This window comes from Bos taurus, chromosome 18 (genome assembly GCF_002263795.3).
Source record: "Bos taurus isolate L1 Dominette 01449 registration number 42190680 breed Hereford chromosome 18, ARS-UCD2.0, whole genome shotgun sequence".
In the NCBI taxonomy this organism is placed as follows: Eukaryota; Metazoa; Chordata; class Mammalia; order Artiodactyla; family Bovidae; genus Bos; species Bos taurus.
Window position 1 is genome coordinate 14486643 of NC_037345.1, and position 26330 is coordinate 14512972.

Genomic DNA, 26330 nt, shown 5'->3' on the forward strand with positions numbered 1-26330 from the left:
AATGGTTGAGTTCTGTGGTGAAGCATTAACATCAACCTGTCCCTACTGAGTTAGTAGGTTCCTGCTTTTCCTAATTCAACCAATGGTTCATATTGAGGACACTGTTAGTGTGCTAGTTTCTGCAAAGTGCTATAGGAACATGCCTTTTTTTGTGTGTCAAAACAATAAAAACACATTGCTGCTTTGAGATTAATGTTTTAAATTAATTATTATTATCGGGCTCCCCAGAATTGGGCTCCCCAGATGGCACTAGTGGTAAAGAATATGCCTGCCAATTCAGGAGACATGGGTTTGATTCCTGGGTTGGGAAGATCCCCTGGAGGAGGATAGAGCAACTCACTCCAGTATTCTTGGCTGGAGAATCCCATGGACAGGTGAGCCTGGTGGACTACAGTCCACAAGGTTGCAAAGAGTCAGACATGACTGAGTGACTTGGCACACACACATTGTTATTATTTTGGCCGCACTGCACAGCTTGTGGGATCTTAATTCCCCAACTAGGGACTGAACCCGGCCAGGGGTGAAAGCACAGCATCCTAATCACGAAAGCCCAGGGAATTTCTTGAGATTAACTTTTAAAATCAAGACTGTGGGACCTTCCTGGTGGCCCCGTGATTAGGAATCCACCTGCCAATGCAGGGGATACAGGTTTGATCCCTGATCCAGGACGACACCACATGCCACAGAGCAGCTATGCACGTGTGCCACAACTGAGCCTATGCTTGAGCCCAGGAGCCACAACTGCTGAGCCCGCACACCCCAGAGTCGGCGCTCCACAAGGCAAAGCCTGCGCACGGCAATGAAGAGCAGGCCCTGCTCACTGCATCTAGAGAAAGCCTGCATGCAGCAGTGAAGACCCAGTGCAGCCAAAAGTAAATAAAAAACTTTAAAAAATCAAGACTGTGTGTCAAAGGGCTTCAGGAGGTAGTGCTGACTGTCTTTGAGGTCGACTCTGAAGCACCAGCTGGAGGGGGGCCAGTCAGGTGAAGGTGTGGGGCAAGCAGACCCCTCTGAGTAACTGGAGCACAATGACAAGGAAATTCTGGGAAGCCCTGTGTACCCCACCCCTCCAGGTCCTCCTCCAGAAACTTTGTGCCCAGTGAGCACTGAGTCCAGCGCCACTGGCCAGTCCTTTCAGTGGCCCTTGCAGGCCCCAGACTGGGAAAAAGCCCCTTGGCAGAGTTGTGCTGTGGAGTTCTGTGCCAAGCGGGGAGGGGCTTGTCCTGTAGCTGAAGACTTTTACAACCTTGAGCAAACAAGTGTTTGCATCAGAAGGACTCCTGCTCACTTCTTCAGTCTTCCCAACTGGGAAGCTCAGCAGGCTCTCAGCACTCACATGGGAGCCTCGGGACTTGCTTTTCTGCATGTTCCCTAAGGACGCAAGTGTGAACTATTCAGGTGTTGAAAAAATGTGTTGGGTTGCTGGGCTGTGTGCAGCAGACTGAGGTCCTCAAGCTATAGCTTCACCTTCTCACCATTAACTCCAGACTTCAAATCTTCCCCTGGTACCCCAGCAGCACCCTGACTATGAGCAGATGAGCTGCACGAGTCTGTGGGTCTGTCCAGAAGGAGAAGAGGATGGGGACTGTGTTCTCAATGAGAAGGATCCATGGCAGGATCACTGAAAAGTGTCTCAAAGACATGAGGTACTGCCTGATGCTCCAGAGGTTAAGAATCCACCTGCCAACACAGGGGACATTGGTTTGATCCCTGGGCACCTAGAGTTGGAGCACTGCAACTAGAGAAAGACTTTGTGCAGCCACAAAGACCTAGTACAGTCAAAGTAAAATAATAAATAAATCTTTAGTTAAAAAAAAAAAAGACATGGAAGGTGAGGGCTAACACTGGATTGTGTCTGAAGAAATAAACCCCAGGCCAACGCAAGCGTTTCTTCAGCAAACATCTCCTACACAAACCCTCTGCTGCCAGAATGGAGTGTGGGTTCAGCTTCAACGGACAAAGTAATTTGTGAGGTGGATAATCCCTTGCTCTCTCCCTTCCTTCTCTCCTGCACTGCCTTCCCCACCCTGGCTCCTACCCTGTCACCTGGAAACAAAGTGGTGTGACCTTAACTTACCAAGAGCTGGGCACTGAGCTTTGTTCTGAGGCCTAAAAGGGCTCCCAGAAGCTTCTCCCATTTCACACCAATCACATGCCCAAAGTCTCTAGTACAAAAATTCTACTAGTATACTAGCTAACTCCACAGACACTTTTCTCTGGATCGTTGACCTTTCAGTTTAGCTGTCTGTGTCTATGTAAGGCTAGAGATTTTAAACATGACCCTATCTTCAGAGATAAGCACCACTTCCAAGTTTACTGAGAAGAGCTTTCTTGCATTTGCTAACAACTGTCATCAAAGCAAGGCTGGTACTGCCCTTGCTTCACAGCTGCTGCTGTTGTTCAGTCGCTCAGTTGCCTCCAACTCTTTGCCACCCCATGGCCTGCAGCACACCAGGCTTCCCTGTCTTTCACTACCTCCCAGAGTTTGCTCGAACTCATGTCCATTGAATCGGTGATGCCATCCAGCCATCTGATCCTCTGTTGCCCCCTTCTCCTCCTGCCCTCAATCTTTCCCAGCATCAGGGTCTTTTCCAATGAGTCGGCTTTTCACATCAGGTGGTCAAAGTATTGAAGTTTCAGCTTCAGCATCAGTCCTTTCAATGAATATTCCGGGTTGATTTGCTTCAGAGCTGAGCACACACCTACTAGGTATCAGGGCTCCAACCTTCCCCACAGCCTTGGCACTTGTGTTACACGCCTCCTCTGCCCTCAACATGTTCTGTCTACCCTACCGTAACCTTGTAATTCCTCACTGAGCCCCAACCTGATTTTTCTAGTACCCAAGGGTGTCTCAAGAGGGCACAAAGCTATCAGCATCAGTATCAGCTACCTGTTTACTCAGTGCAGGATACAGGCCTCCGAATTTCTCATTTTCCGTTATGAAACTCTTAACGGTGATCAGGTTTCGCAAGAGGAATCTTGGCGATTGCCGTGAGGGTATGAAAGGAAGGCGGTTGCTGGGCGAAAAGGCTTACACATGGCAGATGTGCTGGCGTCGTCCCAGGCTGACCCGGGAACAGGAAGGCGCCAGGGTCCAGGGGGCGGACGCCTGCCTGACTACTTGGTGTTTTTATGACGCTCATCTGCGTGGAAGGCAGTGTGCACAGCGGAGCGCCGGCCACCCGCGGCCGGCCACGGTTCCTAGTTCCACACTGCGGGCTACTCGCCACCAGCGGGCGGACCACAGACCTCTGTGCGCCCAGGCTCCGGGCGACACGCTCGGGGCGCTCTGGACGCTCCTAAGTGCGCGCTCCGCCCACAAGGAGGGTGAGCGGACTCCACGCGGCGTCCGGCATTACAGCTTGGGACGCGGAGGGCGAGGCCTCCAGTGGCGTACTAGCAGGCTGGCAGGCCAGAGATTCGCCAGACCCAGACAACCGCTGTTCCCACAGCATGAACCACAAGAACGCCAGCAACGAAGCGCCATATCTGCCCGCGCCGCGAAGACTGCCGGGAAGGCATGGACGTCACTCTGTGGCCCTGGCTCTGATTGGTCACAAAGCTCTGACGCTTCTGATTGGCCGGGCCCACTACCATCCCAGGGTGCTCTGGGGCACTTCCTTCTTTCCCGGCCGTGAGCCCTCGGAGGAGGTGAGTATACGGGAGCTCGGCGCCATCGCTGTTATCCGATCCCATCTGGCTCCATCCGCCGTCCCCGGGGTATACCTGTCGCCAGCGGCGTCGGGCCTTGGCCCGTGCTCTGTGCGCGCGCCGACGGGACTCTGCTTCCAGACCTAACTCGCTCCCCGTCTTACCCGCTCGCCAGGCCTTTCGGCCGCAGCCATGGCGCCCAGCCGGAATGGCATGATCCTGAAGCCCCACTTCCACAAGGACTGGCAGCGGCGCGTGGCCACGTGGTTCAACCAGCCGGCTCGCAAGATCCGTAGGTGAGTGTCCGGGAGCGAGCGCGCCCTTCCCGTCCTCCGCGCGCCGGGCACGCTGCGGGAGGGCGGACAGTGACCCCCGCTCGGCTTCTCTCTGCGCAGACGCAAGGCCCGGCAGGCCAAGGCGCGCCGCATTGCCCCACGCCCCGCGTCCGGTCCTCTCCGGCCGGTGGTGAGATGCCCGACGGTCAGGTACCACACGAAGGTTCGTGCCGGCAGGGGCTTCAGCCTGGAGGAGCTAAGGGTGAGTGTCGACAGCCCGTGTTCTGAGACCCACTGGTTGTTCCTCGTGGCACATAGCCAAGTGATGACATTCTCCGGAATCGCTGCACTGCCATGATGAAAGTGCATTTGAACCCTTTTCCATCTGACGGCTGGGCCCTCCTGGTGTAGGGGGTGGGGGTCAGGGAGTTTTCGGGGCTTTAGCTGTTTCTGTCGGGGCAGGTGGCCGGCATCCACAAGAAGGTGGCCCGGACCATTGGGATCTCGGTGGACCCGAGGCGGCGGAACAAGTGCACGGAGTCCCTGCAGGCCAACGTGCAGCGGCTCAAGGAGTACCGCTCCAAGCTTATCCTGTTCCCCAGGAAGCCCTCGGCCCCCAAGAAGGGAGACAGCTCTGTGAGTAACCGGCTCCCACAGCGCCCAGCGGGATGAGGGTCTGGAGGTCTCACTGTGGGTCTAGCTGGGCTGCAAGGACAAAGTACCTGTCTGCAGCTTCCTATCTAAAGCAGGGTTGCCACGCAGAGGAGTAGGGAGAAAATAAATAATGTGGGAGAAAGCCTCTGAGGAGCCTCAAACTAATTGCCTGAAATGTCGGGATTCACTAAGGGCAGGAGTTGGAGCCAGCTTTGTTAAAATTGAAAGTGTACTGCGTGTTACTAATCTTTGTATGAGATCAGCAGTGCCCATCTATATGGGTTGCTGGCAGTCATTCTCCCTGCATCCCTGGTTGATGCGTGGGTGTCTCATCTGACCCTGCCTACCTTTACTCGATCGGGTAGGAATCCACAGGCCCTCAGGGGTGACAAGTTTGGGGCTCCTTGGGAGATGAGCTAAACTCACCTGACTCCCTTCTCATTGACAAACAGGCTGAAGAGCTTAAACTGGCCACTCAGCTGACCGGACCTGTTATGCCCATACGGAACGTAAGTGGGCATGTTGGGAGAACCATGGATCTGGGGTTGGATTGGAGGGATTCTGTGTGGCAGCCGGGGCCCATGTTGAGATTTACTGGTTTGTGAAAGACCTACCTGCCCTGAGGAGAGTCAGCTGCATCCAGACAGATGGGCTCCTTGAGGAAAGCTTAGTCGCCCTCAGTTGTTTCCCTCTATGTAGAGTCCTTTCCACTCCCTGATGTTTGGGAAGCCCAGGCTGGAGGCAGCTCTCCATGCATGTTTGGTGATCCTATAGCCTGACCAGCAATTGACAAGGCCCTTGAGGCTCCTGGGAGTGGGAGGTGGGGTGGGCCTGAGCCCCTACACCCACCTTGTGTCCAAGCCCCACCCACCCTTCACATGATTTGGGCACTAGGTTCTGAGTTGGGGGTTACTTTCAACCAAGGAGGTACTGTCCTACTCTCTTGGTGGCCTCCAGTTAGCTTTACTCTGGGCGGATTCCCCTCCAAGGCCTCTCAGTTTGCTGACAGTTCGCTGGGCTCCCTTCTAGGTCTATAAGAAGGAGAAAGCCAGAGTCATCACAGAGGAGGAGAAGAACTTTAAGGCATTTGCCAGTCTCCGTATGGCCCGCGCCAATGCCCGGCTCTTTGGCATCCGGGCGAAAAGGGCCAAGGAAGCCGCAGAACAGGATGTTGAAAAGAAAAAATAAAGTGCTGTTGGCAACTTGTGATAAACCTGCAGTGTCCATGTGACCTTCGTTGTGTAAGGAGCCAGGGCCTGGGGGGGCCTCCTCGAGGGGGACCTGAGGTGTGTCTGACCTTTGTTGCAACAGAGCTGTGGGGGAAGCAGCTTTGGTACGTGGGAGGCTTGTGCTTAGTAAGTGTTCTTGTCTGGATCCGCCAGCCCAGGAGGTGCTGTGTGTTCCTGTTACTATTAAAATACTATTTTCACATCTAAAGCTGACAGTTTATAAGGCGCTAATTTAACGTGTACACTCTGTATTGAAAATTCACGACCTGTCAAGGGTCAGCTGGTGTGGAGGCCTGGGGATTGGAGCCTGCCTCACGATCCATCCATGAAAGAGGGCTCGTGGGGCGCTACCTCTGGATGGCCCAAGCCGTGGTTCCATTTGCTTTGTGTTGGGATCCTGGTGAGAGGTTGGGAAGGTGACTGCCTTCCTGTTGGAGCCCTGGCTACAGTGCTCACAGAGTGGAGGGTGCAGAGGCCTCCAGGTGTGCAGGGCCAGGGGCTGCTATGGTTAGTGTCCACTTGGGCAGAACTGTGGGTTTTAGGGACGGATAACCATAGTGGGTGCACTGGTGACATCGCCTGTATCTGTAAGGGGTGCTCCGGTGATCATAAATTGTAGGAGGCTAGCACTGATTTTGGAGAAGGCAATGGCACCCCACTGCAGTACTCTTGCCTGGAAAATCCCATGGGCGGAGGAGCCTGGTAGGCTGCAGTCCATGGGGTTGCACAGAGTCAGACACGCCTGAAGCGACTTAGCAGCAGCAGCAGCATTAGTTTGGTGATGGTTATAAAGTTTATTTTGTTTTTCCCCTGCTTATTTTAAGTTACAGGGTATTTTAAAAGATTTGAAATTTATTCTAATTTCTAGTTGATTCAAATTGTTTTCAGAGAAACTATAGTCATTTTAGATTAGGCTTTTGGTTTTTCGTACCCCTTTAAGTTGTTAGTCGCTCAGTCATGTCCAACTCGTTGCGACCGTATGGGCTGTAGCCCGCCAGACTCCTCTGTCCATGGGATTCTCCAGGCAAGAATACTGGGATGGGTAGCCATTCCCTTTTCCAGGGGATCTTCCTGATCTAGGGTCTCCTTCTTTGCAGGTGGACTCTTTACTGCCTGAGCCACCAGGGATGTTCAAGCCAAAGAGCAGAGTAAGGGACACCGTGTAAAAGAGCTGATGGTCCTCTTTATTTAGGTCTCATATAGGTGGTTGCACTTGCTATTTTTCTTGTGTGCTTTCAGGGTGTTACAGAGGAAAAATAAGGTCTTTGTTTCATAAAAGATCAGATGTAAAGGGAATCCGTGAGAAGCTATGACCTCCCTTATCCAATCTCCACCTCAATCGACAGTGGTTTGTGCCTAGTTCTAGGAATTTACCAGTGTCAGTATTCTTTTTTGCTGCCTCAGCAGCTTAGAACCAGACCAGAGGACAAGGAGTGAGCTGCCTAACACAGGGCCAGCCTGGCATTGACCATCTTGGGACCGTAGAAGCTGATGACAAGCAGGTGCTGGGTGGAGAAGTTAGAAAGTGAAAATGCAGGGAGTTTTCAGGATGGAGAACAGGCACTCAGGCGTTGAGCACCCACTGTGTCCCAGGAACACAGCAGTAACCAAAACAACCCTAGCTCCACAAAGTCTTATCGCAAAACTTTTTGGCGTTTTCTTTCTGAAAGTCCTTTGGCTGGCTCGCCAGTGTGTGGGCACATGTCAGCCTTGGGTTGCAATGGTGACTGGCTACAGTCACCAAGGTACAGGAGGGCTGGGGAAGGGCCTGCTGCAGGCCATCAAGGGAGGGGCTGGCCTTCCAGATTCTTTGGGCCCACCATCCTGGGGAAGGCTCAGGGCTTTCTTGGGCGTCGCCTTTGGGGCAGTGGGAAGCTGTGTTAGACCTTGGTCCTGTCACCCTCCAGCTCTGGTGCCTCAGCTGGGCTCCCCTCCTTTTTAAGTCCCACTTGCAAGTGTATGAAACATGGTGTATGGTTAGTTATTGCTTCTTTGAAAATTTCACCAGGAAGGATGGTGCTTCCTGGGGAAGAGGAGGCAAAACTGGGTCACTGTTGAAAGGGACTGAGGGCAGAGGGGCTGTGAGCACCATCCAGGCAGCTTCACCAAGAATATCCTCAAAGCCTTCACGTGAGTCAGGTATAAAACCAGGTCTTTGTCACCTGGAAGTGCCACCCCATGGACACTGCTGCTGCCTGTCTCCTTGGCCCATGCTGCCCTCATCGATGGGACTGGAAGCACAAGGTGACCTCCTGACCTAGCCACTGGTTCACTGCCATGTGTCTGTCCTGTCCCTTCAGTGTGGGCTGGACCCGGCAGCTTGCTTCTTAACAAGCAAAGTAGCACGCTGAGATTGGGTTAAAAGGTGCAGAGATCTCACTCACCCAGTGAAGCAGGTCACCGTCCCAGAAGCAGCAGTGTTGGTATCAGGTTCCCAGGGTAAGGCCTTCACAGCGGGACTCCTCGTTAGGGGAGCCGAGAAGCAGGGCAACTCGTCCTGGACAGTGTCATGTGTTCCAGCTGGCCCTGCGCAGGTTCACAGGGGCTGCAGGACCGAGCTAACGGCAGAGGGGCTCAGACGGCTTAGCTAACCGCAGGCACTCCATGCCCTATGGTCCTCTGTGCCCTGGAGACACATGAGCCTGGAGGGTCAAGGGAGGTGAGAGAACTGGGTTCTGGGTAGGGAGTGAGGTCTGGGTAGAGTCCCACTGCTGTGTGACCTCACAAAGGCCATCCCCCTCTCTCAGCCTTGTCAGTGACACTAAATGTTCAGACCAGCTGTTTGCAGAGTGGGCAGCAAACCCCTGGGGGGAGGAGTGGGGGCTGGTGGCTGATTGTTCGAAAATACCAAAATGACAGACATGTCTTTGGAGGAGGGTTGAGAAAACAATGGGAGGGGGAGTTCCCCGCTTCACTCGGCCCCCCAGCGCTGCCTCTGGTGGAATGCCTGTGTCTCAGCACACTCAATTGTGACTGCGTGTATGCTTGTGTCTCACTGTATCTGTCTCCATTTGATGTGAGTATGTGTGTGGTGGTTGGGTGCGTGGGACAAAACATGTTTGCTGTGTGTGATAATGTGCACACGTGTGTACATATGTATGGCATACTCTGCTCTTCTGGGACAGCAGCGCTCTGGGCTCACCTGTCTCATTTTTAAAAGTGAGACTTCCCTGTGGTCCAGTGGCTGAGACTCCACACTCCCAATGCAAGGGTCCATCCCTGGTTGGGGAACTCTGCCACATGCTGCAACTACAGATCCCATGGGCTACAGTTAAGACTTGGTGCAGTCATTAATAAGTGTAAGAAATACTGTAGAGTCAAAGCGATGGTTTTTCCAGTAATGTATGGACGTGGGAGTTGGACCATAAAGAAGGCTGAGCGCCAAAGAATCGATGCTTTTGAACTGTGGTGCTGGAGACTTGAGAGTCCCTTGGACTGCAAGGAGATCCAACCAGTCAATCCTAAAGGAAATCAATCCTGAGTATTCATTGGAAGGACTGATGCTGAAGCTCCAATACTTTGGCCACCTAATGCGAAGAGCCAACCGTGATGCTGGGAAAGCTTGAAGGCAGAAGGGGAACAACAGAGAACAAGATGGTTGGATGGCATCACCAAGACAATGGACGTGAGTGAGCAAGTTCCGGGAGATGGTAAAGGACAGGGAAGCCTGGCATGCTCCAGTCCATGGGGTGGTAAAGAGTCAGACACGACTGAGCAATTGAACAACAACAAGAGAAATGCCAAATCCTGTAGGAAAACAGTTCTGACAGCAGGGTTCTGAGATAAAGTGACCTTTCTAGGTTAGTCAAGGAAGCACCCAGCCCACAGGTGTAAGCTTTTGAAAGCCTTGTCAGCCCCACCACCTCCTATTCTTGAAACTTAGACAGTTTCAGCGTGCCTTCCAGAGCCTCTGGAACAAGCCCACTGGGCCCTGGGAAGGACAAAGTGGAGGGTATGGTGATGGCCTTGCCTGAGCAGTGCGTCACTTGGACACAGCCTGGACATAGCTCTGCTCCCCTCCCAAGGGGCTGAGCTTTCTGGCACTTGCTCAAGGCAACCCATCTGATGCTGAGGGGGAGAATTCCCAGAAGCTCAGAGCCAGTGCTGGGGGTGGAGCATGTTCAGCCAGGCTTCAAAGGCTGAGTAGGAGCTGGCTGGTGGTGGGGAGCCAGTGTAAGCAGGGTTCTGTGGCTTGAGAAGCAAGTTGTCTGCAAGGATGCTTTATTGTTGCTCCAAAAACTGGTGATGTGGAAGCATTTAAAGAGATAGAGATTGTTATTGTTCAGTTGCTAAGTCGTGTCCACCTCTTTGTGACCCCATGGATTGGAGCATGCCAGGCTTCCCAGTCCTTCACTATCGCCTGGAGTTTGTGCAAACTCATGTCCATTGACTTGGTGATGCCATCCAACCATCTCGTCCTCTGTCGCCCCCTTCTGCTGCCCTCAATCTTTCCTAGCATCATAGTCTTTTCCAATGAGTCAGCTCTTTGCACCAGGTGGCCAAAGTATTGGAGCTTCAGCTTCAGCATGAGGTTAGTTAAATACATGAGGAAGGGTCGCTTCTACCCCGCTGGCCCCCTCAGATATCCAAGCACCCAGGGTGGGCGGATAGGGACATGCACGCGGCAGACCGTTTCCTAAAGGACCAGATGGTGAGCATTTCAGGCTTTCCAGGCCACAGAGTATCCCTCTGCTCTTGCAGGGCGAAGCCGGCTTCAGACCGTCCGTGAACACACAGGATGGCCATGCTCCAGTAAAACTCTAGTGGCAACCCGGTGGCTTCTAGACTTAGCCTCAGGGGATGAAGTGCCCCATCCCCCTGCTGTTGGCCTCAGCTTATCAAGGTAGAATGTCCCTTCAGGCTGCCAGAACAGAAACACCATAGACTGGGGACTGGGGGTGGGCGGGGGTGGGGGGGAGCAGGAGGGTTATAAACACCAAATACTGAGTTCTCACAGCTCTGGAGGCTGACTCCAAGATCAATCAAGGTGCCAGCAGATTTGGTATCTGGTTCACACATGGCAGAGGGGTGAGGGAGTGCTCTAGGGTCCCAGTTACAAATGCAGTGGGGCTCCACCCTCGTGACCTAAGCACCTCCCAAGACCCACCTCCTAGTGCCACCACATTGGGGGTCAGGATTTCAACATAAAAGTTTTGGGGTAACACTGTCGATGGCATGAAAGACGGCAATACAATGTAAAGAAAAGCAGTTACTAAAAAACTGCACACAGGAACATTTATTGAGTACCTCCTTGAACCTCTTTGAACATTTATTGAGTACCTACTGTGTGCCGGGCACAGTGCTAGGCCCAGGAACTCGGCTGTCAGGTGGGGCAGAGAGTCCCCATGCCTGTGATCTGAGGAGCCAGATGTAGGAAGGGCCCTAAGGGTGGGAAGCAGCTTGTAAAAACTAATACAAACAGATTTGTGTGGAAAAAAAAGCTGGAGGGATAAACATGAAAGTGTTAACAGTGTTTCTGCCTGGGTGCTAGAATTTCCATTTTTTTTTAATTGCTTATCTACATTTTGTAACTTTTCAACAAGGAACATGTGTTATTATTTCCTGTACAGCAGTAACAACAGAATATCTGAAGGTGGGGATCTCACTTCCTGCGTCTGGCAGCTTGAGCTCTCGCCCCCCGCCCCCCCCACCTTCCGGGCCCTCCCCTGTCCTGAGGCCTTTGTGGGCTGCTGGGTGAGGAAGGGCAGGTGGATCCTGCAGCCCAGTGGCCTCTCTTGGGCTCTGGAGAATCTTTCCGTTAGTGCTGCATGGAGCTGCCCTGCCGGCCTCCTCTCCAGGTCAGCTCTGGAGCTGAGCCCAGGGCCACCCTGCAAGGCAGGGAGGGGCCTGTTGCTGTGAGGCTGGGCAGAGACCCCAGTTGTTTATTGCTAAGTCATTTTCGACTCTTTTGTAACCCCATGGACTGTAGCCCACCAGACTCTTCTGTCCATGGGATTTTCCAGGCAAGAATACTGGAGTGGGTTGCCATTTCCTTCTCCAGAGGGTCTTCCCAACTCAGGGATTGAACCCATGTCTCCTGCTTGGCAGGTGGATTCTTTACCATTGAGCCACCAGGGAAGCAGAGACCCCAGGTCCATTAAAATCTCTGGACCTCAGAGACTTGAATCCCCAAACTCTGAATTCTCTTTTCCCTCTCCCCCGGGGATGGCAATACGAAGTTACTGTGGTGCTGTGTGTGATGATTAAGAGTTGAACTGTGGCGGGGTGTAAGCTCTATTCTCCTATTGGTGGGCTGGGCGGCCCCTCCTCGTCTGTGAAATGGGGCTGCAGTGGGTTAGTAGCTACCACATCACAGTTAGCGTGAACACATGCATTGGAAAGGGCTGTCCTCAGGGCTGGCAGGGGAGAGGTCTCAGGGAAGTTCCCAAAGCTGACTCTGAGCCTCTGGGCATGCCAATGTGGGGCTGGGTGCCCATCTGAGCCTCCACTCTCCTGGGGTTTTGTATTAATCCCATAAAACTCAGAGAGGCCAGAAGCCTTGGCCAGGGTGCAAGTGGAACTTGGGCCCCTGCAAGCCAGTGAGTCCCCATGAGCCCAAGAGCACAGCTGATGGGCTACAAACACAGATTCTGGGAAGCCAGGCCAAGAAAGATGCGGGAACTGGAAGGCCCAGAGTGGCTCCAGGCTGGTAACTGTCTACAGAGAGAAGCCAGCCCTCCCAACGGCTGGTTTCTGAAGCTGTTGGGACCTGGGCCAGCTTCTAGGATGGGGGACATGGAGGCTTGAGGCAGCAGAAGGAGGCACCAGATTGGCCTGCAAAGAATTCCCCTTCTTGCAAATTGGGCACAAGGTCTTTGCCTTGCAGGCACCCTTGGGGTATGAGCCTGTATCCCACCGCTAAGGATGCTGTCCTCGGCATCGCACCTGTGGAGAACCCTCCTCTGAGCCTGGGGTGCAACCTTCCACTTTCCACCTCCGCCTGGGCAGCATCTTTGTCCTGTTGTTGGTGGGGCTTCCAACCCCAGGAACTTCTGGAGTCCTGGTGACCAAGGCTCAGCCCGAGCTCACAAGAGCCCAGTGTGCCCGAGACCTGCTTTCTGTTCCCCTGGCCCTTGGATCCCCTTTCACCTTAAACCCCCTTCCTGTCTCCCACCATGGCTTTTGGCCAGGTCTGTGCCCTATTTTTAGGCAGAAACTGGCAAAGAGAATGGACTGGGAGGTGGCTTCTGCCTCCACCAAACACCTCCTCTTCCACACAGCTTCGCTGCAAGCACAGGGTGGTCCAAGGTGAGGGTGAAGCTCAGGACGAGAGGGGCCCCTCCCAAGGAGCCCAGGCCTGTTCTGATTTGAGTGCAGCAGACACATGTGGAAGGACCCCAGACCCTGACCCTCAGTGTAGACACCCCCAGGACAGCAGGGGTTGTACTGGCTCCCGGACAACAGGCTCTGGGAAGGCAGACCCTGTTCTTCCTGCGTCCAGTCCCAGCCCCAAGGCACCTGGCACACGGGAGGCGCCCAGCGCACAGGGGGTGCCCACCACATGCTTGCTGACTGAATGATGCCTCACTAAATGCAGCAAGGCCTGGGGTTGGGGTCTCAGGGATGGGGAGAGGTGTGGATTTGGTGCTAAACTGGGCCTCTACTGGGCCCTGGCTTTCCAGGGGGGCAGCCTGCAGGGACCTGGGGCCCATGCCTAGGCCAGCAGAGAGCCTCCTGACCTGAGCAGGTTTCCACATGCAGGGGGCCCCGTGGGGCTCTGGTCATCCTGGGAGGACCCACCCAGTTTGGACCCCAAACCTCTCCCACTGGGGATTTGAACCCGTGGAAACCCGGACATCTCGAAGGGGGATGGGGACGGAGGGGGATGGGGACGGAGGGGGATGGGGACGAAGGGCGGGCTAAGGCCACCGCTCAGCGCCCACTCCTCCCCACCAGGCTCCAGGGCCCCCTCTCGCCCGGGCCCCGCCTAAGCCCCGCCCCTCCACTGCCCCCTCCTCTGTCCCACCCTCTCTGACACCCCCTCCTGCAGTTCCCGTGCCGTGGCTGCTGCGGGAGCCACGTGTGCCCGCGCCGGGCTGGCGTGCCGGGAGAGAAGCGCGGCCACGCCTGGCCAGGCCATCATTTCCCCGCGCGGCCGCGGCGCCGACTGGCGGACAACCGCCCCTCGGTGGGACCAGGCGGGTCCCGGAGCGCGGGAGCTGGGAGCATGAGCGCGGGCTCAGAGCGCCGGGCGGCGGCGGCCCCCGGGGTGGTGCCGGCGCCCTGCGCCTCGAAGGTGGAACTGCGGCTGAGCTGCCGGCACCTGCTGGACCGCGACCCGCTCACCAAGTCCGACCCGAGCGTGGTGCTGCTGCTGCAATCGCAGGGCCAGTGGGTGCAGGTAGGGGCGCGGGTAGGCGGGGGGTGGGGGCCTGGAGCCGCGGACGCGGAAGCCGAGAGGCTAGTGGGGTGCAGAGCAGGGTCACGGTGGGGTTACCTGGTCTAAAGATGGGTGCCCTGGAGCTGTGGGGTTGAAGTGTAGGGGCTGGGTTGGAGGCGAAACCACGAGAGGGGCTCCAGGTAGAGGGAGGGAGCCCTGGAGTGGAGGGTGCGACCCCGGGTCCGGGAGGGGGCTCGGGGGCCAAGTGAAACACCCAGACTTGAGGGAGCCGCAGGGGCTCTCCTGTGGGGCACAGAGGGGAGTAGGGGACACGGGGCTTTGATCGAGGTCACGGGTCCACCCCCGGCCCGCGGGGCAGCCGGGAGCACCGGTCCTCCGCCGGGTCCGCATTCGTAGGGCGGAGACAGCGCACCGCGGGTCCCACAGGAGGGTAGCCGGGCGCTCCGGGAGCCAGGACTCCATCTCCGAGACCGGGACGCCCCGCCCTAAGGGCTCCCAGCCTGGCGCCTGGCTCTCCAGTTCGGGAAGAGTCGAAGCGGTCCCGAGCGGCCGCGGGGTGGCCTGGCGAGCGCGGCGCGTGCGGCCGGGGTCGGGGCAGCAGCGGACGGTTCGCAAGCCTGGTGGACCTGGCTCTGGGCGCGTCCCGTCTCTCGGCTACGCGGGCTTCCCGCTAGTCCCGGGAGCGGCCGGGGCGCCTGCGCGGGGGCGGGCGCTTCACCCCAGACCTGCGCTGCCAGAGGGCGGGCCGCGGGACTGCTCAGACCTCTCTGCGCCCCACGAAGCGCTTTTTCCGCCACCATCTCACGTGAGACGCGTGGCCTCACCTCGGAAGGGCAAGAAATCGGGGGCGAACAGGTGAAGTCGGGCATTGAGCCCCCGGAGAGCTGGGGGGCCGGAACTCGGACCCGAGTGCGCCCCAGCCTCCAGTGCTCCCCCTGCGACGGGTCTGTCCGCGCACGCGCGTCCCTGGCCTCGGTGGCCGCATACAGCTGGGGCGAAGGTAGGGAGGTTAGGGGCACGTCGGGGGTACAGCCACTGAGGGTTGCGCAGTCCTAGAGATGCGCAGCTCCAGCTCCCTGGACCGCACTGCTCCCTGGCTGTGACCTTGTGCTGTTTTTTGTCATCTCTGAACCACCAGCCTCCTGGCCTGAGAAACCCTCTGGTCATCGACTTCGGGGGCAAAGGATCTGCTGGAGGGGTCCAAGCCCCCATTAGCCTTCATTGCTTGGCCTCAGCGCTCCCTGGGGCACATGTCCCTTGAGGAAGCACATAAACACCTTCATCTGGGGTGTGGGAGTTTGTGGGGCTCTGGAACAGGGCACAGAAACCTACCTCCGCAGCCCAGTTTGCACTTTGATGGGTTGGGGCCCAAGTTGGAGGAAAGAGCTGAACCAAGGGGTTATCTCTGCAATCTGCACCCCCCCCCCCCCCGCAACTCTGGAGTCTCCATGCCTGCCCAGCTGGGTGCTGGCAAATGATCTCTGCTTTAAGGTGTGCCCAGCCAGGTTCCAATCCAGCTCTGTCCCTGACTTGGGGTGCCCTTGGACACCCCTTCCCTTCTCTGAGCCTGCTTCTCCATCTGTGGTGTGGGGATGGAGGAGGCCATGTGGGCATGAGACGAGAAGCTGTAGCCTGTGGGGACCAGAGAACTGTGCCTTTATCTCAGGGAGGGAGGTGCCCGGGGTTCTGGGGAATGACCCCCCCCCCCCAGAGGGCAACCGGAAGCCTTGAAGCAACAGATGGGTCTTCCCACAGCACAACTGGGATGCAAGTCCTCCAGGACCACCTAAGGGCCGGTGGGTGGGACAGGGAACCCTGCAGGCTACAGCAGAGGCAAAGGGTCTCCGGGCAATGCCCGGGTAGAATCTTGTCCCCCTCCTCCAAGGGTCTGCTCACCCAGGGCCGCTTGCAGGTGGACAGAACCGAGGTGGTCCGGAGCAGCCTGCACCCAGTCTTCTCCAAGGTCTTCACGCTTGACTACTACTTCGAGGAGGTGCAGAAGCTGCGCTTTGAGGTCTACGACACCCATGGGCCCAGCAGCCTGAGCTGCCAGGAGGATGACTTCCTGGGGGGCATGGAATGCACTTTAGGGCAGGTGGGTGCCCCATCCCCATGCCCTCAGAGGAGGAGGGCAGCATGGGCACCTCAGCGGGTGCAGTGGTGGTCTGGGAACTGCAAGATTATGCACCAACTGTGTACCAGGTGTTCTGTCTGACTCCTAGTTCCTTCTCCTTAAAAAAAAGTCTTTTAGTTAATTTAAAAAATGTAATTTGGAACTGGGTAATATAGTCATATGGATCTAAATTCAGAAAATGTAACAGGCATGCTCTGGGTGTCTCCCTCCTGCCCTGCCCCCAGGTTTGTTACATCCTTCTGGAGAGAGGTAGTCTTATCAGAGCAAAGGGACATATAGTTTTTTCTCTATATATACACTTTTAAAAACACAAATGACATACACTGCTCTGCAGCTTGCTTCTTCACTTCCACAACATAAGGGAGCCCTTCCCTTGCCTGTCTCCATGGCAGTGACTGGTCTGAGGGACCCTGCATCCTCCAGTAAAGTCATTCCCATTAGCTCTATGATTGTCAGTGAAACAACAGGTCTTGCCTCGAGCCAAACTGCTCAGCGCAGGCTCTGGGCAGAACACTCCATGTGTCACACATTCGATTCTCGTGAGTACTCTGAGGGCTTTTTAATGAGGTATAATTTACATACAGTAATATGTGTAAACCTCTAAGGTTGGGCTTGATGGGCTTTAGACAGTTGTATACACCTGACCACCACCAGATCACACAGCACATCTTTGTCATCCAGCAGGCCCCCCTGTTCCTCTCAACCCCCTCCCCCAATAGTTTTGCCTGTTGTAGAACATCGTGTCCGTGAATCACACAGTATGTTCCCATTTGTGTCTGACTTCTTTTCCCCGACATGAAGGCATGTGACTCATCTCCATTGCTGCCTGGGGCAGAGACGGCTGGGTCGAGCCTCTGTCAGATAAGAGGACTGAGATTTCAGCAGGGTCCACCCAATGCTGGCCACCCACTTTCCTCACATGCAGGGACACACATGCACGGACATCAGTGTGCAAACATGCATGCACCTACGGGTGCAGGTCCATGGACACGTGTATGGACACGTATGTCTGGATATACACGTAAACTCTGCATTACGGGAAGGCCGCCCAGTGCCACCAGGTCTGCAGGGCCGGCCAAAGGTTTGGACCCTGGCTTCAAATCCCAGTGGTGGTCCTTCAGTAAGTCCCGGACCTCTGCCTGAATCTCCACTTCCTTACCTAGGTGGTAGGTTGGGGAGCCAGGCCACCGAGGGTGACTGGGGTCACTGGGAAGGAGACGGGGAGGCCCTGGGCGGGGTTAGAGTCCCCAGGGAGCAGGTGCGGACCCTCCCTGACCCTCTGACTTCCAGATCGTGGCCCAGAAGAAGGTGACCCGGGCACTGTTGCTGAAGTTCGGCAGGAACGCGGGCAAGTCCACCATCACGGTGAGGCCCCGCCTTCCACCGGCCCCTCCCCTGCAGGCCCCGCCCTTTCGTCGCTGAGACTGTGGGGGACTAGGCCCAGGCTGCCGAGGTGTCTAGGCACCTCCCATAGACTACGCTGCAGGGCGGAGAAGGGTTGGAGTGGGCCGGCTGAACCCCGAGGCCCGCGAGGGGTCAGGCCCCTCCTGCCCACTCCATCCAGGTGTTAGCCGAGGACATCTCCGGGAACAACGGCTACGTGGAGCTCTCCTTCAGGGCCAGGAAGCTGGACGACAAGGTGAGGGGTGCTCCCCTGGAGCCCAGCTCTCCCTGCTGTCAGGGGGTGTCCACGAGGAGAAGACAGGTGGCCGCGGAGTGGGACGCACTCAGAGCCAGGGCAGCTGTGCTGCTGTCGGGGTCCTGTTGTGTCACTGCCCTCAGTTCATCCTCATAGCTTCCTGTGACAACTCTCAGGGGCTCAGGGAAGTCCCTGGGCAGACAGTGGAGAAACTGGTGGGAGCCAGTCTCTGGGCTGGAAGTGCTGGGGAGCTAGGGAAGCTGGAGCAGGATGCTCTCAGGGAGGGCTGGGCCCTCACACCCGGGGAGTGGCAGAGCCTGGCCCCCAACCCACCTTGCCAAGCTCATCTTTTGCTCCTCTGCCAGGACCTCTTCAGCAAGTCAGACCCATTCCTGGAGCTATACCGGATCAATGATGATCAGAGCGAGCAACTGGTGTACAGGACAGAGGTGAGGGGGTCCCCGCCCAGCACCCGAGGGTAGCGTGAAAGCACAGAGAGGGCAGCCCCTGACCGTTCCTGCACCTCCCTGCCCGCCGTAGCTGTAGGGGCCTTGATCCCCAACACTGCCCGCCATCCCCCTTTGAACAGGGAGCAGCCAGGCGCGAGTGGACCTTGTGACCTAGAGTCAAGGATCTGCATTTGTTGTGACTACCTGCCCATGAAACAAGATCCCAGTGACAGCAGTGGGAAAGCGTTTCCTTTTGAGATAAATTGAGTTTAAAAAAGGCTATGTAAGGAAAGGAGTCCAGGTGGTCCCAGAATGTGGAGGAAGCTACAAAGGGGCTTCTGGATGGAACGAGGTTCGGAGATGCAGCTCTGGGCTCCCAGGGTCCTGCCTGGAGCCTGAGGCCGGGCCCCCTGAGCCGCCTGCCCCTCCCGGCCCACAGGTGGTGAAGAACGACCTGAGCCCCACCTGGCAGCCTTTCAAGGTGTCTCTGAGCAGCCTGTGCAGCTGTGAGGAGTCGCGGCCTCTGAAAGTGGGTGGGGCTTTGCGCCCGGAGGATGGGGATGTGGCTGGGAAGGGGCGGGGCGGGCGGTTGGGTGGGGCCAGCCCCACCAGACCACACCCTCTTGGAGTTGAGATGTGCGGGGTGGTGGGGGGTGGGGGGGTGGGGTGGTGGGGGGGTGGGGCGGGGGTGGGGGTTAGGTACTGGAGAGGAGTGGTTGCGGAGGGGGCGGCCTACGTGCAGGGCCATGGAGACGCCAGGCCTGGGACCCCAGAGGGGCAGGCGGGCTGAGGAGTCCTGGGCTCCCCAGGGCCTCGTTTGGGATTATGACTCCCGCGGAAAGCACGACTTCATTGGAGAATTCTCCACCACCTTCGAGGAGATGCAGAAAGCCTTCGGGGAGGACCAGGTGAGCCGGCCTGTCCCCAGAATGCTCTGGGGCGCTGGCCCTGGGCTGAGTTCCCCAAAAGTGCTTGTGATGGCTTTAGAGAGGCTAAAGATGATGACAGAGCATGACAGCCACGCCCACCAGGTGGTCAGAGTAGGGATCACCGGCCTGTGTGGGACAGACAGCCGCCAATGGGCAGGGCTTCAAGGCCTCCCCGGCCCCTTTAGGGTGGGGTGTTGGGGGCTGGCACTCTGGGGTGGGGGTCTCTGCCTGTCCCTGTCCCCCAGGCCCAGTGGGACTGTGTGAACTCCAAGTATAAGCAGAAGAAGCGCAATTACAAGAATTCTGGGGTGGTCATCCTGGCAGACCTGAAGGTGAGCCTCAGCCCAGGCTGCAGACCCTCCCCTGCCCACCCAGGATGCGGGGTTGGGGGGTAGTCCTGCTTCCACCTGAGCTCTGCGGAGAGCAAGCTCAGCAGTGGCAGGCCATTCCCTGGAATCTCCCCCATTGTCAGATGGACTCAAGGGCTCTTGTGCCCCCAATGCATGGAGGTGGGTTAGGAAATGGAGGGGAGGGGGAAACAAGAGAATAGATGATCGGGGGAGATGGGCATGCAGACAGCCTGAGGGCCAGAGAGGCAGGGACTGAGGCTGCCAGGCTCCTGCCTGCCCCAGCTGCCCTGGGGGACGGCAGGTCCCAGCAGCCCCAGAGGCCCTGCCCTGAAGCCCTGGCCTGAGTCTCCCTGGGGTGGGGTCCCTGGAAGCTCTACAGGGTGTACTCGTTCCTGGACTACGTCATGGGCGGCTGCCAGATCCACTTCACGGTGAGTCCGCACCCTCCACACCGCCTGCAGGCTGCATCCCAGAGGATGGGGGGGTCAGCGCCTGGCCCCACTCAGAGCCCGTTTGATACCCGGGGTGGATTGTGCAGAAAAGGCCCTTCTGCAGGGCTTGCAGACCCCTTCCTTGTGACCCCTCTGAGCTTCTTCAAGTGACAGCCAGAAAGGCTTGAGGGTAGTGACTTGGCGGGGGGAGACACGGGACCCCATCTCGGGGATTAGTCCTCCCAGGCCCTGCCCAGCCCCTCCCTCCATCCTCGACTGCAGGAGGAGGTGCTGAGGGTCCACTCTGACTGCTCCAGCTCCTTGGGGTCCCTGGCTGGTGTTGCCGCAGAGGCGCTGGCTGCACCTGGGGACCCAGGAGCTTTGGGGTTGGCCTGTCCCTTCTCCTATGACTCAGCTAGCACAGCGTCAGACCCTTGGGCTTACAGCCCCCGGGTTTTCTCACATCCCTGGGCAAGCGGCTTCCCCAGGCCTCGGTGTCCTTAGCTGTCAGATGGGGTGCAGCTGCCACCCAGGCCAGGAAGGAGGGCTCCAGGCTCACAACGCCATGGCCTCTGCAGGTGGCCATTGACTTCACGGCCTCCAATGGGGATCCCAGGAACAGCTGCTCCCTGCACTACATCAACCCCTTCCAGCCCAACGAGTACCTGCAGGCCCTGGTGGCCGTGGGAGAGATCTGCCAGGACTACGACAGGTGCGCTGGCCTCCCATGCCTCCTGGGCTCTGCAGGGGTCATGGGTCAGCACCTCAGGGCCTGAGAAGGGAGATGGGGCAGCCCCCCACAGGGGTCCGAGTCCTTCTCACAGACACAGAGCAGTAAACAGGCCATGGAGGGGTAGGGCTCTCGAGGCCTAACGAGTGATGGGGCCAAGGTCCCTGCATCCAGTCAGCACCACCCCTGGCCTCCTCACGGCTCTGGGCCTTAGTTTCCCCCATGTGGTTCGGGGCACCTGGTCTCCTGGCTCTGCTGGTGTCTCCCCGAAGCCCCCGTTCCCTCAGTGAGGTCAGGAGCCCTGGGTGATGAGGCGGCCTCTCTTCCAGCGACAAGAGGCTCTCTGCTTTGGGGTTTGGAGCCCGGATCCCTCCCAAGTACGAGGTAGGAGAAAGCCCGGGTCCCAGGACCCCAGGGGAAGCAGTGCCATGTGACGGGCAGTGGGGCAGGGGGTGGGGACCTGCCTTTGACCTCCCAGCAGTAGTGTTCTCGGTCAGCCCTGTGGCCCTGTGAGAAGGAGGACATTCGCCTGGAGTTTTCCGCTTAGAAAGAGTGTTTGGCTGGCTTGAGCAGAAAGTTTGGGGGTCGGGGAATTATTGGCTAATACATCTCAGAAGCTCCGGGTCCCCCTGGATCCAGGGCTGGCCTTCTGCCCTCTGTCCCCAGTGACCCCCTTCCACACAGGATGTGTCACATGGTGGCCCCGGGGTCTCCAAACCTACCTCTCTCAGTAGTTGGGGTGGGGGGGGCGGTGCTAGGAGGTGGACCCGCTGACCAGTCCCTTCTGCCCAGGTGTCCCATGACTTTGCCATCAATTTCAACCCCGAGGACGATGAGTGCGAAGGTAGGAGCGTGAATGGCCCAGGGTGAGGGTGCGCTGGGGCCGTGCTCACACCCCTCCCCCCACAGGGATCCAGGGTGTGGTAGAGGCCTACCAGAACTGCCTGCCCAGGGTCCAGCTCTACGGCCCCACCAACGTGGCGCCCATCATCTCCAAGGTGGCCCGCACAGCCGCGGCCGAGGAGCGCACCCGTGAGGCCTCTGTAGGTGCCTAGTGCCAGGGCCGGTGTGTGAGGAAGGGCGGCCCGCCGCTGGGGAAGAGGGAAGGGTCAGGTCGGGCGGGGCCGGTGGGCGGGGCCGGGAGGTGGGGCGAGGGTGGCCGAGGGAGGGAAGAGGGGTCGGAAGCAGGAGTCCCGGGTATCTGGACCTAGTGAGGCCGGGCGTGGAGACGCCTCGAGGGCCCCAGAGCCAGTGAGCTGAGCACTGCTCTGCCCAGGAGATTCTCGCCCTGGAGGCTGATCTGCTGTCTGTGGTTCTGTTACACATGTATTGTTATTTTGTTTGCATTGTCTTTCGTTTTTGTTTTTTTTTTTTTGACTGCACTGTGTTAGCTTGTGGGAATTTAGTTCCCCGACCAGGGATTGAACCCAGGCCCGGGGAAGTGAAAGTGCACAGTCCTGATTCACTGGACTGCCAGGGAAATCCCTCTTCTTAATTCGCACAAGTGGTGAGATGCTAAAGGCCGCCTCCTGCATTAGGGTTCTGTAGACCTGCCTGAGGCACGACGACTCTGTTGTCTTCCTTTAACCCTTTATTCTGGGGAAAAAAAAAAAGAATAGTCAACTTTATGGAAGAATAACCCAAACCCAACACCTTTGGCCCATCCTTTCCCTGGACTCACTGGTCAGCGACTTCTTGCCCTGTTACCTCCTCCTACTTCTCTTCCTCCCCTGCCCCCATCTACACATTGGTCCTGTCTTCCCTCTGAATCTCTTGAGAGCAGGCTGCTGGCTTCCTGAACCTCACTCTCCCCTCCAAGTTCTTGGTGTTGATCTGCTCACAAGATCCTGTACAGTACAGCTTTGCAGTCTCACATCGAAGACGACCCCTCCTCTTGTCTCACCCCAGCCTCCATCTGTCCCCATGTGTCCATGTTCCTCAGCGTCCCAGGACCCATCCTTCCCGTGTTCTGGTCTCCTGATCTGTTTTTCCCCCTTTGTTTTAATGTACCCTGCGGCATGTGGGATCTTAGTTCCCTGACCAGGGATTGAACCTGCGCGCCCTGCAGTGGGAGTCCACTGCACCACCGGGGAAGTCCCTGTGGTGGGACTAGGCTGTTGCTCTCAGCCTTGCTCCATCCTTGGGACTTGCCATTGCCCAGTCCCTGGTGGTCCCTGGTCCCGTGCCCTGAGTGGGGGTGGCTCTCCCAGGCACACAGCCCCCAAAGGCAGGGTCACAGTGTCGCCTCCCACCCCTTCTTTCCTCAGATCCAGGCGTTCTCTTCTACAGTCACTGCACAAGTATCAATCTCAGGTGGTTTAATTTAGATCTGATACTTTAGTCTATATAATATGCTCCAATTTCATTAATTGCCAAAAGAATAATAATTTTATTACAATATTATTTCTGGTGTAGAATCCAGCCTGGAGTTAAGGATTACATTCAGCTTTTATGTTCTTGTATTGTTTTGAAGCAAGTTTTAGACATAATTTCATCTGTAAATATCAGTATAAACCTCTGAAAGAGGTACTGCTGCTGCTGCTGCTAAGTCGCTTCAGTTGTGTCCGACTCTGTGTGACCCCATAGACGGCAGCCCACCAGGCTCCCCCATCCCTGGGATTCTCCAGGCAAGAACACTGGAGTGGGTTGCCACATCCTTCACAGTAGGGTCCCATTATCACACCTAAAGACAACATCAGTTCCCGAGTATTAAGTGTCCAGCCATCTCGTCCACACCATGGTGGATTTTCCAGGAGGCACAGGGTTAAGATAAGGGGCTGGGCCTGACAGTGGGTGTGGCCATCCTGCTGGGGACCCCTGCCTTCTCCTACTGGGTCCCCTTGCCATCCCCTCGTTAAAGAGATCGGCATGTGCATATAGTAGTGCCCTGGCTGGAGTCTGCTGACCATGCCCTTGTGGTGGCCTTCATGTCCTGTCTGATTCCTCTGGGAGGGGTTGAACTCTGGGGGCCTCAGTTCTGCCTCTGTTCTTGCTGGGGCTCAGGCCCTTCTTAGCTGCTTGAGGTGGATGTGGGTGGAGGCTGGGCGGCATCTGGGACCCCCTTCCCTGAGCCTCCTCTTGAACTTTGCCCTCACCCGTCTTCCTGTCCCGCGGAGAAGCCCTATCCCTTCTGGCTGACGCCTCCCGGGGCCCCGACTGCAGTGGTCCCTGGGTTCAGGTGACGCTTCTGTCGCAGGCGGTGATGGTGTGGTGTTTGCATTGCTGGCAGACCCAGGGCTGTGAGGTCTCAGTGGGGTGCCGCCCCTACTCTGGGGGTGGGAGGAGGGTGTGTGGGGCTCAGGGCGGGGCCAGGCACTGTGGGAATCCACCAGCCCTGGACAGGAAACTGCCCATCCCCCTGGTCTGGGGGCTCAGAGGGGGTCCCTGGGAGAGGGTGCCCACTCGGCCAGAGCTGGGCAGGCTAGGGGATAGTCTGGCCAGCCTTCCAGTGTTGCAGCTCTTCTGTGTTTTCTCGTGCCCAGATTTTTAGTAATGATTGCTGAGTGGTTTTGTTTTTTTCACACTGGAAATGGACCTTTATTTGAAACAAGCCCCAGTCTGTCATGCGCAGACACACTGGGCACCTGGCCAGGCTGGGCCAGAGTGTGTTGTTTGAAATCTCAGCGTCTCTTCAGGGTGTGGGAGCCCCTCCCCGCCCAGGGCTGATGATCACTTCTCCTCTGGCCTCAGACCTGGGTCAACCCCAGGTCCCCTAGCCTCGCTGTCCCCACCTGTAAGGTGTGGCCATATCCACCTCCGGGTTAGAGGAAGCACGTGGTCACAGCTCACTGTGATTCCATGTGTGTGTGTGCACCTGTGTACATGTGGTATGCTTCTGCGAATACACTTTTTAGAAAAGCTTGGCAACCGTGGTCACCCCCAGGCAGTCTGCTTGGTGGACTTGGGGTTCGACTGGGGGAGGTGCAGCGGCCCTGCAGGGTCCCCACGGCCCCTCCTCCGCTGTGCCCCCAGCAATACTACATTCTGCTGATTCTGACGGATGGCGTGGTGACCGACATGGCGGACACACGCGAGGCCATTGTGCGCGCCTCCCACCTGCCCATGTCCATCATCATTGTCGGGGTGGGCAACGCCGACTTCACTGACATGCAGGTGCTAGACGGCGACGACGGTGTCCTGCGCTCCCCACGCGGCGAGCCCGCCCTCCGGGACATCGTGCAGTTTGTTCCGTTTCGGGAGCTCAAGAGCGTGAGTGCCTGGCGGGTCCCTTGGCAGCATTGCGGGGGCGACAGGCTCTGAGCCCCCACCCCATCCTGAACAGTTTCAGCCCCTAGAAACCTTTGCACTATGAGAAGCGTCACATGGACACCCCAGAGGGCAGGGTGCCCCTCAGGCAGCCACCTCCCTGGCTTTCAAGCCTCTTTGTGACACAGTAGGAACTCTGTGTCACTTGGACACACACTCGCAGCTTCACAGGAGGACCTGGGCCATGGAGGGGCCTCAGCCGCTCTGCCCCGTGCCCAGAGCAGGGTCACACCCACCCAGATGGCTGTATGTGCCCCCACAGTGACAGCAGGGGCGGACTGCCCAGCCACTGCGGTCTCAACCTTAACACAGGCTCACCTGCCTGCCCACTTGGTGAATTCCTGGTTGTGGTCCCTGGAGCTGGGGGCTCTAGGGAAGGGGGCTGGATGTGAGTAGGTGGAGAAGGGGGGCTGGGGGACTGGCTGGAGGCATCTTCTCCCCACACCCAGGCGTCCCCTGCGGCATTGGCCAAGAGTGTGCTGGCCGAGGTGCCCAGGCAGCTGGTGGAATACTACAGCCACAAGGAGCTGCCTCCAAGAGACCTCGGCGCCCACGCCTGAGAAGCCAGCTTGGGCTCTGCTCTCTGAGGACCCATGGGGCGGCCAGGACTGTGTCCACCGTCTGCCTCCAGCATCCTCCACCCGATTCCCCAGGGGCCTCCCATCCTGCAGCCCAGGCCCACCTTCGGCTCCTGTGACCCTGCTGCCTGGTGGGCTGAAGGGTGCAGAGGTCCCATGGGCACGCCTAACCCAGCCCCAGCCTAGTGGGTGGGGAAGGGCCTGGGGGACAGCTCCTTTGCTTCTGATCTTCACTGGGGAGAGTCAGAAGGCCGTGCCCTGTCTCTGAGAAAACCCCGGCCCCCCAGACCCCTGTCCCTGCAGCCAGATTCCTCCTGGTCCCAGCTGCATCTGCCCTTGTCTCTCTGTGGGGTCTGTGGGGGCGGGGGAGGGGACTTAGGCAGAATAAAGTGTCTTGTCCTTGCAGCGGCTTTGTCCCTTCACTGCCTCCCCCAGCAGAGGACCGCACCCCACTGGAGGGGTGGGGCACAGTGTTTCTGTGCCCTGGAGCCCCGCATTAGAGTAGGGAGCTTCTCAGCAGGTTCCTCAGGTCCTTCCTGGACTGAACCAAGGACCCTGCTGGGAATGAAAGGGCGCAAGGGGAAGTGCTCCACCCTGGGAAGGGCCAGTCGGTGCGATGGCCACCCGAAGCCAAGAGCCTCCGCTGTTCCCTGCCTGAAGTCTGTACCAGCTGG

The 26330-nt window shown here is 57.4% G+C and overlaps 2 protein-coding genes and 1 non-coding gene across 5 annotated transcripts; all 3 read left to right on the forward strand.

The window, feature by feature from the left end:
* Positions 1-3623: 3623 nt before the first annotated feature.
* RPL13 (ribosomal protein L13) lies at positions 3624-6013 on the forward strand. The gene is given in 6 exon segments (NM_001015543.2): positions 3624-3651; positions 3827-3947; positions 4047-4188; positions 4389-4562; positions 5033-5089; positions 5610-6013. Coding segments are annotated over 5 exon segments (636 nt in total). The 5' UTR covers positions 3624-3651; positions 3827-3843; the 3' UTR covers positions 5769-6013.
* LOC112442426 (small nucleolar RNA MBII-202) lies at positions 4250-4333 on the forward strand. The gene has a single exon (XR_003030520.1). It is a non-coding gene; the product is annotated as a small nucleolar RNA MBII-202 (small nucleolar RNA).
* Positions 6014-6025: 12 nt separating the features above from the next.
* Positions 6026-26061, forward strand: CPNE7 (copine 7). 3 transcript variants are annotated; one of them, XM_059876693.1, is made up of 16 exons: positions 6026-8825; positions 10511-10652; positions 16063-16245; positions 17575-17649; positions 17849-17923; positions 18289-18372; positions 18812-18901; positions 19182-19280; positions 19547-19633; positions 20023-20082; positions 20661-20794; positions 21142-21196; positions 21605-21656; positions 21722-21855; positions 24785-25021; positions 25528-26061. In XM_059876693.1, the coding sequence occupies exons 3-16, from the start codon at positions 16225-16227 to the stop codon at positions 25636-25638; spliced, it is 1314 nt and encodes a 437-aa protein (XP_059732676.1). In that variant the 5' UTR covers positions 6026-8825; positions 10511-10652; positions 16063-16224; the 3' UTR covers positions 25639-26061. The 3 variants fall into 3 exon arrangements, with proteins under 3 accessions (XP_059732676.1, XP_005218648.1, NP_001179342.1); NM_001192413.1 differs by lacking the exons at positions 6026-8825; positions 10511-10652 and adding an exon at positions 13929-14150; XM_005218591.5 differs by lacking the exons at positions 6026-8825; positions 10511-10652; positions 19547-19633 and adding an exon at positions 13752-14150.
* Positions 26062-26330: the final 269 nt, after the last annotated feature.